This window comes from Eschscholzia californica, unplaced genomic scaffold, assembly GCF_041429995.1.
Source record: "Eschscholzia californica isolate CP2 unplaced genomic scaffold, dmEscCali1.0.p SCAF_1, whole genome shotgun sequence".
In the NCBI taxonomy this organism is placed as follows: Eukaryota; Viridiplantae; Streptophyta; class Magnoliopsida; order Ranunculales; family Papaveraceae; genus Eschscholzia; species Eschscholzia californica.
The window spans coordinates 32,867,527-32,886,769 of NW_028238198.1; the positions used below are offsets into that span (position 1 = coordinate 32,867,527).

The following is a 19,243-nucleotide window of genomic DNA, read 5'->3' on the forward strand; positions in this document are numbered from 1 at the left end:
GCAACATCATTCCATATTTTCTTATACCCGTGAGTTCGCCCCCATTTAGCTAAAGCATCAGCATAGCTATTAACAGTCCTAGACACATGAGAAAACATGTTGGAGTGCCTGTTTTGAAAGGAGACACTTTTATTCATTTTCTAGAAATACTAGGGTATATCCCGTGTCCTAGGGCACGGACACTTGTATCAATCAAATGTTACGAAATTTATTGTTATATTTTTTTGAGATAAAGATATTTTTATTAGTTATTATTTTTTTGTTTCTTTTCTCTTAAGTTAGTTATTATTTTATTGAGAGAGAGAGATTTTAATTTCTTTTTTGTCAATTAAAACTCTATAGTTGTTAGATGTGTTTCTCTTTTCTCCACAAATGGATGTTTATTATATATAGTATTGTAAATTACTTTTTCATTGTTGATTGAGATTTGCCTTCAACGTTTCCTAATTTGGTTTACTTTTCAATATTTTGAAAGGACTGCTAAAAATTGTGGGGATGGCAGATTGAGGTAAAAAAAATTTGGTTATGGCAAAAAAGTCATTATCTTTTTTAACGGTTGTTTCAGTCATTCCGTGTAAAGTCACCATATTAAATTTTGTTTCCAGATTTTGTAAAAGTTAATGTTTGTTTGGTCTTCTCAATTGTTGTGTCGTAATTTTCCTTTTTGTACTTTCTTCCTGTTATGTAATTGTGTTTTAGGTTTTGAAATGTTTTTTCTACCATTTTTACAAATTTTTTCGCTTCGCACCGTTTTTTCATTTTGTTCTTTTTGTTTTTGGCTTTTTTCAATAATTTCTTCCCAAATATATTTTTCCTAATGTTTTGTTGCACCGGTTTTTGATTTTTTTTCGTGATCGTTTTCCAACTTAAAGATGATCCTTTTTCAAAGAGTTTCTTTCGTTTTGTCACAAGCATCTATATCATTTTCTACATGAGTGGCCTATAAAAACATAGTTTGTCTACTTTAGGGTTTGCCTTGAACAAATTAATGTTTGTCCAAAACTGACTGATATTTGTCTTGAAACTGATGTTTATGCTGAAAAAAATGATGCTTGTTTGTTTTTTTAGTTCACTTTTTTCCAAATGACTTTTTTTTTTTTTGTTAAGGATTTTCCAAATGACTTGTTTGTCTCATTTGTTCAAGAATTTTTATCAAGCAAATAACAATTTCTATCGAGCAAATAATAGTTTGTATTGAGCAAACATCTGTTTGTATCGAGTAAACTATAACTTGTATCAGCGTGGGGTCGGTCTCTCCCCAGCTCTGCTTTGCATGAAAAAAACACCACCGACGTGGAAGGCCAGGCAGAGCCAAATATCCACTTTTCATACACGAACCTAGGGGCGACAGTGGGAGCAAAGCGAGCAAAGCCTCGCTTAAGGCCCCAGAGCCAAGGGCCTTCAGGAAGAACTACAACGAGAGAAGTAAGTGGTGTCCACTTTATTAATCTTTGTAGAGAAATTATCAAAACCAACAAGTAGTCTATTTTAATCAACTCGTGGAAGGCATGTTACAGAGACCAAATGACCCAAGTTCAATCCCAAGCTAGAACAATTTTTTCTTCAATCGTAGCTTTTTATCTTAATTTTGTTGTCACTACTTACATGTCGTGTGAAAACCAAAAATAAGTAATTCCAAAAGCACTAGTGTCGCGACGCCAATATTTTGTACTTCATTTAGGTTAAAATTTCGATTTTCTTTTAAAATTTTAGTATTTTTCAACCCAAGCACTTTTGTCTTTATCTAGTCTCTGTTAAACCATCGTTAAACCTCCATTACTATAAGACTCTTACCACCACCACGATTACAAAACTTCCACTATACATCCACTACTACAATCAGTCAATCACCACCACCACGATTACTAAACTTCCACCACCACTACCACTATACATCCACTACTACAATCAGTCAATCACCACCACCACCACTACTACCACCATCACTACGCTACAATGACCATCGTCATACCACTACCAACATTATCACCTCCGCACTTCTGAAAAGAGAAAGGGTCAAATTTTTTTGCACTCAGTTCTTCATTTCTAATTTTTGATTTTTTTATATTAAAATAAAAAGGAAAGAAACCATGATATTGACTAAGCTATTTCACCGAATATCTCATTGAGTCACAAAATCGAAAGTTCGATTAAGGACCGACTAGGCCTCTCTTCAAACCTGAGTCGATTTTCAAACAAGATCAATTAGATCGTCCGAGTCATACTGTACAATTTATTAACACATATTTCATGTTTGAACCCGACATTAGGTGCAAGGAAAACGTAAAAGGTCCAATATACAAATTTTTTTATATTGAAACACATGTGGGCATATTCTTTTAAGACGATTTTAGCCTCTGAAATCTGCACAAGCCGTTATGTTTCAGAGGATCTATTAGTGTGGGAAGATATACACTCATTAGATATTATCCTCCAAAATATCCGCGTGACTATCATCCCCTACCACTGCATCATCTCAGTCGTGCATTGTGGCAGTTCACCTAAACTAATATAAGCATAACAGGTTTGTCCTAAAAGAGGATCTTATGTAATGAACATAAATAAATTATCATTAATATGTAAACATAAATAGATTAAGATAAATTATGTAACATGAATAAGGAGGGAAATATAGGGGTTTAACATAGTATGTTTCGACATTTTTGGGGAGCCTCAACACAAGTTTGCTCTTTTTTATGTGGCGAAATCTAAAAGCAAAAAATAGGGGGACTCTTATATAATTAAGATAAAAACATTATTATTAGTAAATTGAAATAACCAATAGAAATTCGACAACCAAATAATGAAAACCACCCTGGTTTTCCAAAACCTCCTCTTTTCTGCATCTAAAACTATCACCCCATTCATCTGACGTCAACTCCTTTGTACCTAGTGGTAGTTAATGGTACAAAAATGAATCTGATATCCTACTTATTACCTTACATAATTCCAGTAGGACATTACGCGTTTCGATCTTTAATTGGTTATATTTGTTCACTCCTCTTTTAAAATTCACTTCCCAAAAATGGGTCAACAAAACTCCTATCCAAATTACATCTCACAATCTTAGTCTAATCTAAGCAACATTAATATGAGAATGAGTAAAATCTAGAGTAAGGAGTAAAATAAGAAAAAATAGTAGTGGTTGTATGAAATCAAATAGTCTTGTCCAATGAAAGGAAGACAGAATTGGAGCACGACCCTCAACGCTAAATTATTCTGTTTTTCACGTTTCTTTCTTCATTTGGTAGTTGTTTGTTGAATTTTCTCTCTTTCTAAAACTCTTTCTCTCTTTAGAAAGAGAGACCTAATAAGCTATAACAAGGAGAGAGGAAGATCTGGAAAATGGGAAGGGGTAGGGTTGAATTGAAGAGAATTGAAAACAAGATCAATAGACAAGTTACTTTTTCTAAAAGAAGGTCTGGGTTATTAAAGAAAGCTCATGAAATTTCTGTTCTTTGTGATGCTGAAGTTGCTCTTATTGTCTTCTCTACTAAAGGAAAACTATTTGAATACTCCACTGATACCAGGTACCACCGCACCTATATACCCAAACCCTAGACTCATTAAATTGTATTTAGGAAAATATGAATGAATAACTCCTCAAACCAATGGATTAATTTCGTTGAAATAGTAGATTTAAATTTAGGAGAGATGGGGAATATTGAATCTTTAGTTTATTATTCTTTTTCTATTGTGATTTTGATTTCGTAAAATATATTTATTGGGTTATCATATAAATGTATGTTAAATGAATTTTTGGATTTATATTAAGATAGAGATCAGGTAATTTATATAGCTTTGGTCATTGGAAATTTTTTATTTTTAATTTTCTAATGGTTTGTACTAAAAGTAGGATTAAAGACATACTTAGCCTTTAGTTTTGTTACTTATTTGAAAGCAAGTTGTGGTATGTTTTAGGAAAATTTAAAATAAAATTGTTATTTTTAGGTTATTGGATTTCTATGTAAACTAGGAAAATGTGTAACAATTTTATCAAGTGGTTGAGCTTCAACCACAACTAGCGTTGCTTATCGTAGCACGTGTTCCACGTCTCCTAAAGATAAATAGTTGTCGCATAGAATGTCATAAATTAAGGACATCTCGTAACCAAATGTATATAGTCTGGAGCCTCTCCATTCATTTTCAATTTGGAAGCGATGATGAGTCTACAGACTTAATATATTATATGTTCTAAATCTTTTAATTGTGTTTGTCAATAGTATGGAGAATATCCTTGAGAGATACGAAAGACAAAGTTATGTCGAGGAAAATCTCGTTGTGACCAACCCGGAATCACAGGTATGTATATAAGTCTATAGCAATCCAATCTTAGGGTTAAAGCTGATCATGTACTGCAAAATTGCATCTCTATTAATTTGTTTTATGATTTACAATTAAATCACATAGAATGTTATGAGTCTACCTAAACAAGTAGTGTGGTTAATGTTTTTATGCGAGCTAATAGATAATATATTCTTCGAGATAGAATTTCATTTTGTTTGACCTATTTTCAAATACTCTTTACATGTAGAGAAACTTATCTTTGGAACACACTAGACTTAAGGCTAAAATCGACATGCTACAACAATCCCAGAGGTATGTTAATAAAATACCACATTGGATGACATGGTATGTTCAATCCATATTAGGGTTCAAACCCTAACACAATAAAATTGCTCTTTTGACATGATGCGAAGGCATTTCATGGGAGAAGATCTTGAACCTTTGAGTCTTAGAGAAATACAAAACTTGGAGCAAGAGCTTGATTCTGCTCTCAAGCATATAAGATCAAGAAAGGTAAACCCTAAGTAATGCTTATCTTTTTTTTTTTTTTTTTTTTACTCGTGCATGCTTTCAAGACACAAGTTACTAATTAGTAGTTAGCACTGATATGTAGAACCAACTCATGTCTGCATCAATTGCTGATCTTCAGAGAAAGGTAAATTCTTCATTTCTTCCACCCCCCAAACAAAAACCAGAATCAAGTTCTTGAACTTGTTTTCATGTTCTTGTTGTTGTGGAAATGGCAGGAGAAGGTGTTGAAGGAACAAAATATGGGACTAATGAAGAAGGTAATTTCTTGTTTTCTTTTTCTCCCATCTTAGATATACCAAATCTTACGAAACTCACTTTAGTTGAATGGTAACATATCATATGTGTTTATTTGCATTGGGGAGATCAAGTTCGAGTTTTATTGTTTAAAAACGATAAGAATGATTTATGTATTTATATGAATGTATAAAATCAGCTCAAGGAGAAGGAAGATGAAGTAGGAAGTTTGGAGAAGGAACAACAAAACAAAAATGGCAGCTCATCTTCTTTCCTCTCACAGTGTCTCCCTTCACTTGCCATTAGGTACCTCTCTCGCTATCTCTCTCGAAGTTTTCAACAGTGCTACTTAACTAGTCTGATAAAACAATGCTACTTAATCCGACAAAAAGTTGTCAGAACAGACCCAATTTGCATATTAAGCCAGAAATTTGGCCTTTGTGGGTCTAAGTAGAATTGTCCAAAATGTAAACCCTAACTTTGGTAGGATATTTGTGACAACAGGTGTGGTAATTATCAGATGGGAGGAGGTGTGGGAAGTGAAGAAAGAGTTCAACAACCCAATATGATTGTGCCACGTTGGATGTTAAGCCATGTCACTCAATAGAGATAGTTAGGTGGAAGACCTTTTGGACTGGCCCAGCAATGATGATGATGAAGTTGAATTTCATACCTAATAGCCATGCAGAACTTTACATAAAAATGTTTAAATATGTCATGCATATATATATGAAACCTGTTTAGCTTCATTACTTTTTCTGGCTCTTTGGTCCTAATTTTGTGCTTTCTCCAAGGTTTTGAGGCCTAAACAAGAAGTTACTCTTTTGTTTAGAGAGCGATATAAAGTAGGGTTATTTCCCAAATGGCTCCCAACTTTGTGACCAGCTTCCTGCCTTGCCTCCTAGATTAGCAAAAATACCCGTAAGGCCCCCTTTTCCAGATTTCGTTATAACACCGTTAACTAGTCATATTCTCTCTCTCCTCCATCTCATCTCTTCTCTCTGCCACCTCATTTTCTTGCCACTTCATCATCTTCACCGGCAAAGGTCACCGGTCGGACAATTTTCCGGCCGGCGACCTTCAAACATTAAAAAAAAAAAAAAATTTATTTCTTGCTTGGGTTTCAATACTATTCCAGATTCAATCTTGGGTTTCACTTGTACCCCAGATTCTTCTGTTTTTAGCTCACGTCCAATTTCTTGTTCAAGCTCAGAAGCAACCACCTCACATTTGGTCACAGTGATATTTCCATCATTAGCATCAAACCTGCAAAACAAATAGGAACATAATATATTGAGAACTTATGTACACATCAAGAGAAACCCTAAAAGATTGATGATCTATTCATCAATTTTTTGAAGTTAGATGATACTGAAAATCATGTAATCTTAGGCTGTTCAAACATAAAAGTGTAAACCCCCAAAAAGTTCATCAAATAAAAAATTTGACATAGTAAGAGGAAAAAACCCTAATTTGTATTAGGAGGGTTATGAAACATGGAAAGTTAGATCTGCCCAGATTGAAGAAAATAAATCCAATATGAACACCTAAGAACTCTATAGAAAATGTAAAGCTTGATTTGTCAACAGAAGTTCTAGATCTAATCGAGAAACTGAACTAAGATACAAAAAGAAACCCTGAAAGATGAAGGACGAGTAAATAGATTCAAATCAAGAAGTTTCCAATACTGTGAAGTACTTACTTGTATCTATTCCCGACTGGTTTGAGACCTACAACTTGGACAACGAGATCTGGGATTTCAGATCCAGAAATGGGAGAAGGGTTTGATAATATGGTTAAAATAGCGTTTGGTGTGATGGATTTAGCCATTTCCATTGCTATTCTTCGTTACAGATGATAGAGAGAGAGAGAGAGAGAGAGAGAGAGAGAGAGGAGAGAGAGAGTTATGAGGAATGGACAAGAAGAAAGGAGCAAATCCATTTTGTGTACATCAATTTGGGCGGAAAATTTAAAGACATTGGACATGAAGAGATGAATATACTTACTTCTGATTTTCATGAACAATCTGGGCTGCTGATTTAGAAGCAAAATCTTGCTTGGGTTTCAAAACTATCCCAGATGAAATAAAAATATTTTTTGTAGAGAGAGAGAGGAGAGATGAAAAAAAAAAAAAAATTATGTTTGAAGGTGCCGGCCGGAAAATTGGGCGGTCGACGACCTTTGCCGGTGAAGATGATGAAGTGGCAAGAAAATGAGGTGGCAGAGAGAAGAGATGAGATGGAGGAGAGAGAGAATATCACTAGTTAACGGTGTTATAACGGAATCTCAAAAAGGGAGCCATACGGATATTCTTGCTAATCTAGGGGGCTAGGCAGGAAGCTGGTCACAAAGTTGGGGCCATTAGGGAAATAACCCTATAAAGGACTAATATGTGTAATTATTGTATGACTCTTGGTCTTTTTTTTCACCAATAAGATTTCAAGGGGGTCACATAGGCACATTAACATCAACCATAGTGAAACCCTAGTTTGCCTTAACTATATTTTACAAAAAACTTTAAAGAGGGTAGATTCTGAGTGTACTTTTTTTTTTGTTACAAGTACTGAGTGTACTTGATACTATTACAGAATTTAAATTTTACCCTAGATCAAATTTTGATTACTACCTCTCTCCCTAGATAATTTTAGAACTGAATTTATATGGGTTATTTCCCTAATGGCCCCCTACTTTGTGACCAGCTTCCCGCCTGACCCCCTACTTTACGAGAAATACCCATATGGCCCCCTAAAACCGTTAACTTTAACTTTCCGTCACTCTCTCTCATCCATCTCTTTTTCTCTCTCTGCCATGTCACGCCACCTCATCTATTAGGCCACCTCATCACCTTCTCCGGCAGAGGTCGCCGGCCGGCCAAATTTCCGGCCGGCGGCCTTCAAACTAAAAAAAAATATATATATATATTTTTTTTATCTCTCTTTTTTTTTTTTTTTTTCTTTCCCCTCTCTCTCTCTAGATCTAGAGAGAGAGAGAGGAGAACAGACCTAGGTCTGTTCGTGTTCATCACGAACAGACTTAGACCTGGTCTGTTCGTGTTCACCACGAACAGACAGATCTGTTCGTGATGAACACGAACAGACCTAGGTCTGTTCTCCTCTCTCTCTCTCTAGATCTAGAGAGAGAGAGGGGAAAGAAAAAAAAAAAAGAGAGAGAGAGGAGAGAGATAAAAAAAAAAAAAAAAAAATTTTAGTTTGAAGGTCGCCGGCCGGAAATTTGGCCGGCCGGCGACCTCTGCCGGAGAAGGTGATGAGGTGGCCTAATAGATGAGGTGGCGTGACATGGCAGAGAGAGAAAAAGAGATGGAGGAGAGAGAGTGACGGAAAATTAAAGTTAACGGTTTTAGGGGGCCATATGGGTATTTCTCGTAAAGTAGGGGGCCAGGAGGGAAGCTGGTCACAAAGTAGGGGGCCATTAGGGAAATAACCCAATTTATATTAGGCTTCCTCTTTAATATATTAGTTATGTTTAATTGCATTTTGCCCCCCTCAAAGATGACCAACTCATTATAATAGTCCTTTAAGATGATCAACTTTCAAAATAACTTACTAAACTATTTTTCTGTATTTTTCATCACATATTGTACTTTTCTGACAGTATCCAATATTTATGCCCCCAAGTACTTTAATTAATTATAATCACCCATTATCATATTTATAATTTCTCTGACCAATTAATTTTACTCCTTTTTTCTAATTGGATATTCTTCTCTGCATAATCTTTGACATCTTTTACTTCCATCTTCGTCACCATCATCTTCAAATTTTGAAAAAATTTAGAGTTCTCTATAAAACTCTCTCTTTTCACATCCCTTGTAAAACCCTAGCTACAATGAGCAATGAAAAAAAGTCGTTAAAGTTCTTCGCAAGTAATAGCAAAAATCACCTTATTCCAAAAGACGATCCACAAGTTATCTAATGAACTTTCCTACTAGAGTTCACCAATTCAAAACTACTTCGTTGTTGTTACACAAGTCGTTCGCTGGATGAGTTCAATCGGAATTAGAAAATTTTCAATCTTTTTAAATATTATTGTATGAATTTTAACTCATTTATTACAAATTCATGCCCTAACTAGTATTATGTAAAATGAAAAATTTGTACAACAGGCCAAAGTATCTATAATTGCAGGTTTCTGTTTATATTTAAAAATCACTTTCTAAGATAGATTATGAGCGGTGGCGCAAAAATTCCATCATCCCCATGTTTGGATCATGAGGGCAATTGATAGTTTGATATGTTTTTTTGAATAAAACCAGAATTACATTCATAAGTGAAATCGATCCACAACATTACATGGTTGAGAATTTTAATTCTTCTGAGAACTACATGAGAGTTACATAAGTAAAGTACTACACGGAACTTTCGAATGTAAAGTGCCCCACGAAGGGAAAGGAATAACAAGACAAAACTAAATGAAAGACCCTAAAGGTCGTACAATGAAAAGATCATCAAGATCAAGAATGAAAAGACCCTAAACGTCGTGAAATTTATTATACTAATTATATTAAAAATACTTGCTTACATCCATCTGCTTCCTTTCTCCACATCACCACCACGGCTGAGTCACCGAACACACCACGTGAACTTATGAGGACCGTGAATCACTCTGGATAGGCTTAACATGGCGAGAGTTATTTTAATTTTCTTTGTGCTTTGAAACCAGATAACCTCACTTTTAACTATTTCAATGTCGGTAGGGATTAGATCATCGTCTTCCACTGTGGTAGTAGTTTGATCATCCGTTGATAAAGCCGTGAATAGTTGAAGAAACGAGAGGCCATCTGATATGATAACTCTATTCTTCTCTTTTTCTTTCCCTTTCTGTGTTGAAAATATTATAGATTCCGAGAGCAACAAATTATATATCCAAAAATAAGAAGAGAAACACAGATTTGATGTGATCTCTCTATTATACTCTCTCTTTGTTGAAAATGATTATAGATAGTGATCGAAAAAAAGAGATAAAAAAAGAAGAGATCACGGATCTAATATGAACTATCTGTTCTTATCTTTTTCCCTCTCTCTCAAATCAATGATAGTTTGTAAAACAGAAAAATGGTATACAGAGATGAAACAAAACCTCTAATTGGATGGTAAAAGATTTAAAACTAAATCAAGAAACAAAACAACAAACTTTATTTTGAAAGGAAAGAGGGATTCTGGCGAAATGAGAACCTTTTGCGGGAGAAAATCAAAAATTTACTTGGATCTCTCTCTTGAAGAAAAACGGTTATTATAGTTGTCAATGGTTGATATGAAAAAATTAAAGTCTTAGAGAAAAAAAATAAGGTTTTTTGGGCTTATCCCCTCATCAGTAATTGGTAATTGAGTTTACCCCCCTCAATAATGGGTAATTGAGCTTACCCCCTTGAACTTACTATTAGTGACAAAAACACAAAGGCTATGTTTGGCGTACGTAAAATAATTGCCACTACCAAGAACAACTATTCTTCAATATGATTCATATTAGGGATTCTACCTTATTTTATTGTTTGATTTGGTCAGGAAAATGATTAGTAAAGATTGATTTTGTTTATATATTATTTACTATCTGATTTTATTATCACATACCAAACATATCCTTAGTAGTTTTGACAAAAAATCTAAATTCAAGGGGGTAAGCTCAATTACCAATTACTTAAGGGGGTAAACTCAATTACCTATTAATTTTGAGGGGGTAAGCTCAAAAAACCCAAAAAAATATATAATTTCAAGAATATTTTTTTAGGAAATAAGAAACCAAGGAGGCTCTTCAACAAACACAAAAAAAAAAAAAAAAAAAAATGAAAAAACGGTTATTACAGTTGTGAATGGTTAATATGAAAAAATTAAAGTCTTAGAGAAAAAAAATATAAAATTTCAAGAATATAGATTTTTTTTAGGAAATAAGAAACCAAGGAGACTTTTTTTTTTGTTGAAATACCAAGGAGACTCTTCAACAAACACAAAGAAAAAAAATGAAAAACCAAGGAGGCTCTTAAAATCAAAGTTATGGGTTAATTCAACAAAAAAAAGTTATGGGTTAAAGAAAAACAAAAGGCTAAAAATGCAACTTGGACCATAACACCATCTTACCAAGGCCATATTTGTGATGTGATAACCACTCTTGTTTTAATATTTGGCAGGTAGACTTGGGCTACACCCTACTCGGTTGGCTTACTAACAGCGAATCTCACAAGGAGCACTTAGGAAATTTTGCGTGCTCTTTTCCTTTCCGGATAATGCTACTCAGACTCCCAAAGTACAGAGAAAGTCAAGAATGTAAGCATTTTGAGGGTGTGGGTTTTATTCATCTTTACCAAAATAAATGTGATTTATAAATCTTTAACCAAATAGTGCCTACTTTCTTGACTCTGTCTGTACTTTGGGAGTCTGAGTAGCATTATCCTTTCCAGTTGGGTTCATGGACATCAGATGAGATGCGCGAACTTTAGAGAAGAAAGAAAATCTAGGGTTCGTTATGTGTAAGTTTTTTAACTTTCAATTTCAAGTGAATCAAGTCTTTGTCTGATGCAAAATGATTACAAACTATTCTGCCATTTAAGTTGCTCTTATGTTTTGCTAGATACAAACAAGTTTATTTTAATAACTTGCTAATTAGTTTTACCTTATCTATGCTAGAGGTTCTAGCTAACCTAGGAATCCCTAGATAGTTCCTTGTTAGAACTTACAGTCAGATATATTTTCTCTAGACTTACCTCTTGCTTGTGTTTGATTGGGAAAATGAAAAAATTTCTTCGAAAATTAAATCTCCCAATTTTCTCAAAAAATAGATAAAACCCGTCTCCAAGAAATTCTTTTTTCCAGATTTTCCTAATTTTTCCGAAGTCCATAATTCCCAGCACAATTTTTTGATTCTTTATACCTAATCGAATTCAAAAAATCGTTTATATAAGGTGTAAAGCCAAATAACAGAAAGGAAAAGTTGTCCCTGAATCCACTCAAGTTTCATTCCTTTCTGTAAATAAAAAGACAAAAAAAATAAGTCTACCCATTCTCCTCCAATCCATCGATGATATTTACAGAGACTTTTTACAGTATCTTCTTCTTTCTACTCTTTTTCTTTTGACTATGCAGCAATGAAGTCCGAATGAAGCAAAACATCAAGCAGTTTCATTAAATACCATCACCTACAAAAACGTAATCAAGGGAGTATGATGTCATAATAAATTCACAAAAGGGCTTTTAGCATAAAAAAAAATATTGACATTCTTCCGTGGATTAGTTCTTGACTTATACTTTAGTTAGCTTTCGGAGCATGTATTTGGCATATTTCACGGAGATATGTTTTTAGATTACGACAAAAGTTGGAGTACGAGTTACTATTCTTCATGCAAGTTACCTCTTAATTAATATGGTAATTACCTTTTTCTCTAGAATCTATTTAAGCTAGAATTTCATCTCCTTCGACCTATTACGAGTACTCTTACCCGTAGAGGAACTCGTCTTTGGAGCAGAACATTTAAGGCTAAAACGAGACCCTACAACAAGTGGGTTAAGCATAAAGTTCCACAAAGGGCCCTGTCAGCCAGGAAGAGGTCGAGACGGTCCGTTTTATGAGTCAATATTCATGGAACATCACATTCAAAAATGATTGGGGGACCCCCTGACTCCCTATCAGCGTTCCATCACATTATGAAACACTAGTTAAGCGGGTAGGCTAAAAGCTTCTTGGTCTTATAGTGGAACCTTTGGGTACATTCAGAAAACTTTACGTAGCTAGCAGACCAAATAATGTATAAATTCGTAAAACAAAATATATTGGAAAGAGGAAACAGGTTACCTTGCCACAGACTGGACAACTTTCACTTCTCTCCATCCACTCATATATACAGACAAGGTGATAATGGTGAGAGCATTGCGTCATGATTCTAGGATTTTCCGGGGTATATTCTGCAGGTTAGTATAAGCGAGAAAAAATAAGTATCTTCTAAACATGAAAACGGCATTAGTTAGAAGCTTAGAACTATAAATAGAAATACAAATTCAAATTGGACCTTCAAGGCATGTTGGGCAAACATCTTCATCTTCTGATGATGCATAAACATAATCGACTCCCCTTGACACCATCTCTAATGAGTGCTTCATCGAGGACTCTGACTGGCCTTCTTTTGATCCACCTTCTTCAATATCGTTCCATTTGTCTCCCTTATGTACACATCCCTGATTCGCCTCAGAATCACTTCTTTGCAGTAGTTCAGATTCCTCGTGCAAATGAGTTGAGCCTTTTTCGTGTCTTGAGAGCACTAGATTCATTTGTGATCGGAAAGATCTTGGATCCGCATCATAAGGCAAAGGCCTAGGAGGAGAACGATAAATGTCAGGTAGAGAATTGTCATGTGATGTTGGAGAATTCGAGGTTCCCGTACTCTCGATAGATGATGGTATTGCATGCATACGGCCTCCCCGAAATAATGTTGTATACTACAGAGACAGAGAGCAAGAAAAAGGGAAATGTCAAGAAGCAACTCCACACAATTGAAATAAACTTGGATGCAAAGAGAGCTCACTTATTTCTATAAACATAGAATGAAAATTAGTCCACTCGTATTCATAGTTAATGGAATCATATTGATCTGCACTCTGAAATAACAGGTTAATTTCATAAAAGATATTACAAGACTTCCTTTCCCTACATCATTAAACTCTCAACGGATTTGCAAAATGAGAGCTTGCTACTTCCATATGTAGAGACAGAATTGAAGTATTCTAAGCACAGGAGGAAGGATTTTCATAGAGGTCTTCATTTTCGAAACACAACTAACCTAGAAATAGAAACTTGATATCTGCTACATATAACATTAAAGCCAAAACTAGTACGACTCCAAAATAATCCTGGGTTAGTCGTTATTAGAAGAGAAAAAACAATCCTACTGTAAGGCTATGACAAGTATTCTAGTGCTTTCATCAGGCTGCAGCTTCTAAAGTTTAGTCCGGTTTACACTCAGGATGGGTTCGGATTAAGGCCTTGAGCTACATGACCTAACTTATGATATATATATGATACATATTTAATATTTATTAGGTAACAAGCATACACCTTACCAAGTTCAAGGTTTTGGATCAAAAGGATTCCAGAAACACAAAGATCCTTGTCCTTAACGTCAAGTTACGTTATCATCAACAGTCCCTGCTCTGTCCTGGGTCACATTCTTTAGTGGGACTCATTCTATAAAAATCAGGTATGCTTGAACTTGAAGGACCTCGGCTTGAACTAATGTCCAACCCCCAATCAAAACCCAAACCCATCCACCCGAGTTACGGTCCTACACGACCTACGCATACCCAAAATTATACAATAGGGGATAACCTTACCAAACCCAATCTCTATCCGAACTAAGCTAGGTATCTTAAAGCTTAGTTCAGTCTCAGCTTGATGTTTTGCTCTCGTTGATTATTTGCTACTGCGGAAACTGAAATGACATGGGAATTGATTATCCATACACAGATACCATAGAACACTAACAATTAGCTTTTTTAAGTAATACACTTTCTTGATGGTAGTTCTCAAATACACCATAAGATCATTCTAAGATAATACATCAATAAATTTCTTGATATTGCTTTTGAATTCGGTAGATGAGATCTTGAAAGGAAATTACAGTTTCAATTGTAATACTTGTTTCAAACTCCAAATCCAAACAACTTACCAGCCCAATCTAGCCAAAAGTCTAAGCGAGCTAAAATAGGGGTAGGTGAGCCTCACATCTAATAACAGGGTTTGGTGGCTTGGACTCATGTTTCAATTGGAGACACGAAATCATCGATCTCGTTGAGTAAATGAAGCAAAGCAGATGACAGAATGACAAATATATCATGATATTAGGCAAAACAAAATACTAGCATTGTGTATGAGTAGCAATGACTATCAAAATTATCAATTCATTTAAATTATTTTTGCGAAGGGAAAACGTATGCAACAATTTCAAGAAAATAAGTGAATTTAAAACTTATGTGAACTTACAGCATTTAAGAAGCACTCGAGACAGATACAAGTTCTGAAAAAGGAACTGTTAGGGTTTACATATTCTTCAATATCTTCGACACGCAAACAGCAACAAAGTGCACCCATAGTGCTGGTTGAGTTTCTTCTCTAACTAAAGACCCCAAGAGCAATTCTCCAATCTCATATACCAGCACTCAATTAAATTTGTTTTCTTGTCAGAAACAAAAACACCCAAAGAACTTGCAACCTTTCTCTCTTCCTATAACAATAAAAAGCAAACAAAATCCTATTAGAAAACTTGTTTCCTTGGTGGTCAAATAGGAGAATGAAGTCATTATTTAGGTTGAACCAGTCAAAAAAAAAAATCCCCCAAAAGTGCACCAAAATTCAAAGTGAATTTTCTTGAAGGATGATTCAGAACTCAATCAAATTAAAGTAGTTTCAAAACCCATAAAAAAAAAACCCAATTATGATTTGTCAAAAAAACGTCTTTCAAAATGCCAGTAAACCCAATTATGAAACACAAAACCCTTATTTCTAAGATTTTTCTGCAAGTTCAATACCAATACCCATCTCAATTAAGAACTAAAAATTCAGAATTGAGCAGGAGAAAATAGCTCAATTTGATAAGCAGGGTACCTACTGATTAATTGATATTCATATTAAAATAGCTCAATTTGATCATCACAACAAAAGGAAAAAAGATCTACCCTTTAAACACAATAAGATCGATTAAGTAAATAGCATAAAATTAAGATTTTTGGGCTAGAAAATCATCGAGAACCTTCTACTACCTTATGAAAATAGGAAATCAGAAAAGGAGCAAAGAGATGAAGTACCTTAAGATAAACAGAGAAAGACCGAAACTTTGTAGAGGGATAGAGAAGAAGACGATCAACAACAACCGACAGAGAAATAAATGAGAGAATCGAGGACTGGGAAAGTTGAGAGTTGTGATCTTGACGTTGGAGTTCTCTCACCTTTGGAAAAATTAAAAACACAAGCGAATCTAATCAGACTTTGGTGGGGTGGTGGTTAGGGCTGGGAATCAGGCGGGTACGTCCACTTTAATGACTATTACGGTAAGCGGGTTAATCCGACAATTTTAAAATTCGCCTTGTCCATTAAAGTTCGGGTAATTCGGGTATGAGCGGGCAGGTAGTTCTATAATTAAAAAACTTCACTTTTTCCTCTCCATTTATAAAGGTGGATCTTTTTGGGCATAAAAAAAAATTTCTAGGGAATAAAGATTTAGTCAATAGAGATTGACTTAGAGAACACATTTATTCTTTAGTCCAAAAATCCACTTGATCGTTTTTAGGTGTATAATCTTCATCTTCATCTCCCTTCCTCCACCACAACTTTCGACCATCACTAATATTTCGAACATCAGACACCCTATTCGCTCTCTCTCTCTCTATCTCTTTCTCACTCTCTCTCACTGTTTTGTTTTATATCTCAGGCGTTTTCTCCCTCTCTCTAGATATCTCTCTCTAGATACCTATGTTTGTAGATCTCGACTTTTATTTCTCTCTGTCGCTCTTGGCAGATTTCTCTCTCTCTCTGCCTCTCTCTAGAGATCCCTCTGTCTCCTCGTTTGTCTTTCTTTATGTATCTCTCTTCTACTTGTCCCCCCATCTCTCTCTCTCTCTCTCTCTCTTTCTCTCTCTTCTTCAAGTTCAGATGATGAAGATTCAAATATCAAAAGACAAAGAAGAACAAGAAGAAGATGAATTAAATAAAGACCAAAAACAAGAATCTCCCCTTTCTTCTCCCATCTTCATGATCAGTAATTGCTTGGACTCTCTTCTTTATCTACTCTTCAATTTCATTAACGCACTAAACTAGGGTTTGTCCCCAATTTTGTTTTTTCTATATTTCAAATGTTGTTCCTCTATGTTAACTTCGAATGATTGTGATAAGTACTTCTAATTAGGTTTATTGACTTAAATTTTCGCCTATTTTTTTAACGTAATTTTAGTTTTTGATTCCTCAAAACTTTATACAATTATATCTTTTTAGGTTTTCAGTTATTTTTATGATCTTAGGACCAGTTACAATTTCTTGAGTCGAATATCTGTTCGTTAGGTTTTAATTTGTTATTCCTTGAGCAAGAATGTGTTTATTTATGACGGTATTGATATGAACCTGAGTGTGTTTTTTCCTCAAGTGAGATATGAAAGAGAGAATGACGAGAGAAATAGAGAATGAAAGAGACGCAGAGAAAGGAGCAACATAGACAGATGGAGACAGAGAGAGAAAGAGAGAAATAAGAGGTGGTGGGTGGTGGTCGAAAATAATGAGTTGTGTTGGTGGAGGAGAGGTGAAGATGAAGATTAGGAAGTATAATACAATCAAGTAAAGATTTAGACTACAAAATAAATATATTCCCTAGAGACTTTTCTTTATGTCCCAAAGCCGCGGTCTTTATAAAGTCTCCAAACATTTTTCCTAATTTTAAAGAGGCAATGTGAGACCAAAAACTAAAAGTTAGTTGTTTTGTTTCTTTTAGGAATTTTATCCCACATTGAAAACTAATGAAGAATAGTCTAGGAATGTAATAATATAAAGGGTTATTCCCCGAAAGGTCCCCTACTTTGTGACCAGCTTCCCGCGTAGCCTCCTACTTTATCAAAAATACCCAGATGGGCTCCTTTTTCTGTTATCGGTAAATGTCCGTAAACTCTTTCCCCTCCATCTCATCACATCTCTCTGCGACGTCACTCCTCTCGCCACCTCATCATCTTCTCCGATAAGGTCGTCGGCCGATCAAAATTTCTGGCGACCTTGATACTTAAAAAAAATTCTCTCTCTTCTCACACTCTCTCTCTGTTCTGGGCGGCGAAGGGGGAGCCCTTCGCCGACCGTCGGTCTGGGAAAACCAAGATATCGAAGGTCTGGGTTTTTCAGACCGACGACCTGCGAAGGGCTCTCCCTTCGCCGGCAGAATAGAGAGAGTTTTTTAAAGTATCAAGATCGTTGGAAATTTTGATCGGCATGCGACCATATCGGAGAAGATGATGAGATGGCGAGATGGGTGACGTGGCAGAACGAGGTGATGAGATAGAGGAGAGAGAGGTAACATACATTTAACGGTAACGGAAAAAGGGAGCCATCTGGGTATTTTCGATAAAGCAGGGGGATACGCAGGAAGCTGGTCATAAAGTAGGGTGCCTTTTGGGAAATAACCCTAATACAAACTTATCCCACTCCTGTTCATTCAAAGCCAAACGCGACTTCACTAACCCACTATGATTTTTTTGGGCTATTGCAAATCAATGCATTGGGTTCGTGTTATTTCCCTTTAACATATTGTTTAACATTTCTAGTAGGATTAGTAACGTGGACTGTTGGGCTTCATCAACCTAAAAAATTGATGTAATTTGGTTAATTATTATTGGGTGACGTTAAGTGGGTGCGGGCATGGACGGGTGTGCGGGTAGAGGTTTTAACCCGTGGTCGGCCATTAAAACTTAGCGGGTTGTGCCCAAAGCGGGTGCGGTCGTCCACGATCCTCGTTGAGCTCGGTGTCCGTGGACGTGTTCGGGGCTATGGGCATAATTCCCACCCCTAGTGGTGGTAAGCAATTCAGAATTTAGGTCTAAAATAATACCAAAAAAGGATTAGGACTAATCTGAGCTCGAGGGGAGCGAGCTCATAGTATCCTAGCTCGCATCCCTACTTTGAATCTCTGGCCAGAGCAAGGCTCAAGTTGCGAAGTTTGATTCGGATATACCTTCCTGAAGGATATTTCTTTGTAAAGGAGATGTCCTTGAAGGAGCTCGTAACAAGTTTGCAGTGTTTCGACCAAGGATGCAATGCGAGCAATTTGTCGGATAAGACAATTGATAAATGAGAACATCAAGTCCGGTTGAATTAGGGGTCGTAGTGTTTAGCTAGAAACCAACTACGACCGTCGAATAACGAAGTAATTCGCGGCTAACTTCAACCGGATCCTACATCGGGTTACACATAAGAATGACTATTTGATCGGATGATATGACTAATGGGAATGAAATATATAATCATGGAAGAGTCTCATAAATATGTCTCATAGGGCTAAAAGAAGTTTAGGCAATGATAGCACAAAAGGTCCGAAAAGAGGGATTTTGGTCTGGGGCACCGACATGGTGTTTTGGGCCCATTAGAGTGGCTGACCATGATCACTGGGGTGCCCTATAGGGGCCGGCCAGATCTGGAGTTTTTCCTCTATAGGGGACGACCACAT

The 19,243-nt window shown here is 35.8% G+C and overlaps 2 protein-coding genes and 1 long non-coding RNA gene across 6 annotated transcripts; 1 reads left to right on the forward strand and 2 right to left on the reverse strand.

The window, feature by feature from the left end:
- The first annotated feature begins 3,115 nt into the window (after positions 1–3,115).
- Positions 3,116–9,218, forward strand: LOC147566200 (agamous-like MADS-box protein AP1). 4 transcript variants are annotated; one of them, XR_015230384.1, is made up of 9 exons: positions 3,116–3,530; positions 4,224–4,302; positions 4,535–4,599; positions 4,701–4,800; positions 4,901–4,942; positions 5,034–5,075; positions 5,252–5,358; positions 5,557–5,756; positions 9,042–9,218. XR_015230384.1 is itself a non-coding variant. In XM_086652695.1 (8 exons), exons 1-8 carry the CDS (start codon positions 3,346–3,348, stop codon positions 5,657–5,659), a joined length of 723 nt encoding a protein of 240 aa, XP_086508821.1. In that variant the 5' UTR covers positions 3,116–3,345; the 3' UTR covers positions 5,660–5,801. The 4 variants fall into 4 exon arrangements, 2 of the variants coding, with proteins under 2 accessions (XP_086508821.1, XP_086508822.1); XM_086652695.1 differs by lacking the exon at positions 9,042–9,218 and having other exon boundaries at positions 5,557–5,801; XR_015230385.1 differs by lacking the exon at positions 4,901–4,942 and having other exon boundaries at positions 3,243–3,530.
- On the reverse strand, positions 5,756–7,118 carry LOC147566201 (uncharacterized). The gene is made up of 2 exons (XR_015230386.1): positions 6,755–7,118; positions 5,756–6,318 (listed from the first exon to the last, which is right to left on the reverse strand). It is a non-coding gene; the product is annotated as an uncharacterized LOC147566201 (long non-coding RNA).
- Positions 9,219–11,904: 2,686 nt separating the features above from the next.
- LOC147566202 (E3 ubiquitin-protein ligase At3g02290-like) lies at positions 11,905–16,065 on the reverse strand. Its single transcript, XM_086652697.1, has 5 exons — positions 15,855–16,065; positions 15,034–15,274; positions 13,067–13,493; positions 12,853–12,962; positions 11,905–12,199 (listed from the first exon to the last, which is right to left on the reverse strand). The coding sequence occupies exons 2-5, from the start codon at positions 15,139–15,141 to the stop codon at positions 12,173–12,175; spliced, it is 672 nt and encodes a 223-aa protein (XP_086508823.1). The 5' UTR covers positions 15,142–15,274; positions 15,855–16,065; the 3' UTR covers positions 11,905–12,172.
- Positions 16,066–19,243: the final 3,178 nt, after the last annotated feature.

Bases quoted from the DNA above. Each gene is read 5' to 3' on its own strand.
- LOC147566200 (XM_086652695.1), top strand. From the start codon at position 3,346: ATGGGAAGGGGTAGGGTTGAATTGAAGAGAATTGAAAACAAGATCAAT. The intron at 4,600-4,700 runs GTATGTTAATAA...CATGATGCGAAG, and splicing joins ATGCTACAACAATCCCAGAG to GCATTTCATGGGAGAAGATC. The intron at 4,801-4,900 runs GTAAACCCTAAG...ACTGATATGTAG, and splicing joins AGCATATAAGATCAAGAAAG to AACCAACTCATGTCTGCATC.
- LOC147566202 (XM_086652697.1), bottom strand. From the start codon at position 15,141: ATGGGTGCACTTTGTTGCTGTTTGCGTGTCGAAGATATTGAAGAATAT. The intron at 13,494-15,033 runs GTAAGTTCACAT...CTGTCTCTGTAG, and splicing joins TCGAGTGCTTCTTAAATGCT to TATACAACATTATTTCGGGG. The intron at 12,200-12,852 runs GTAACCTGTTTC...ACGTTTTTGTAG, and splicing joins GTTGTCCAGTCTGTGGCAAG to GTGATGGTATTTAATGAAAC.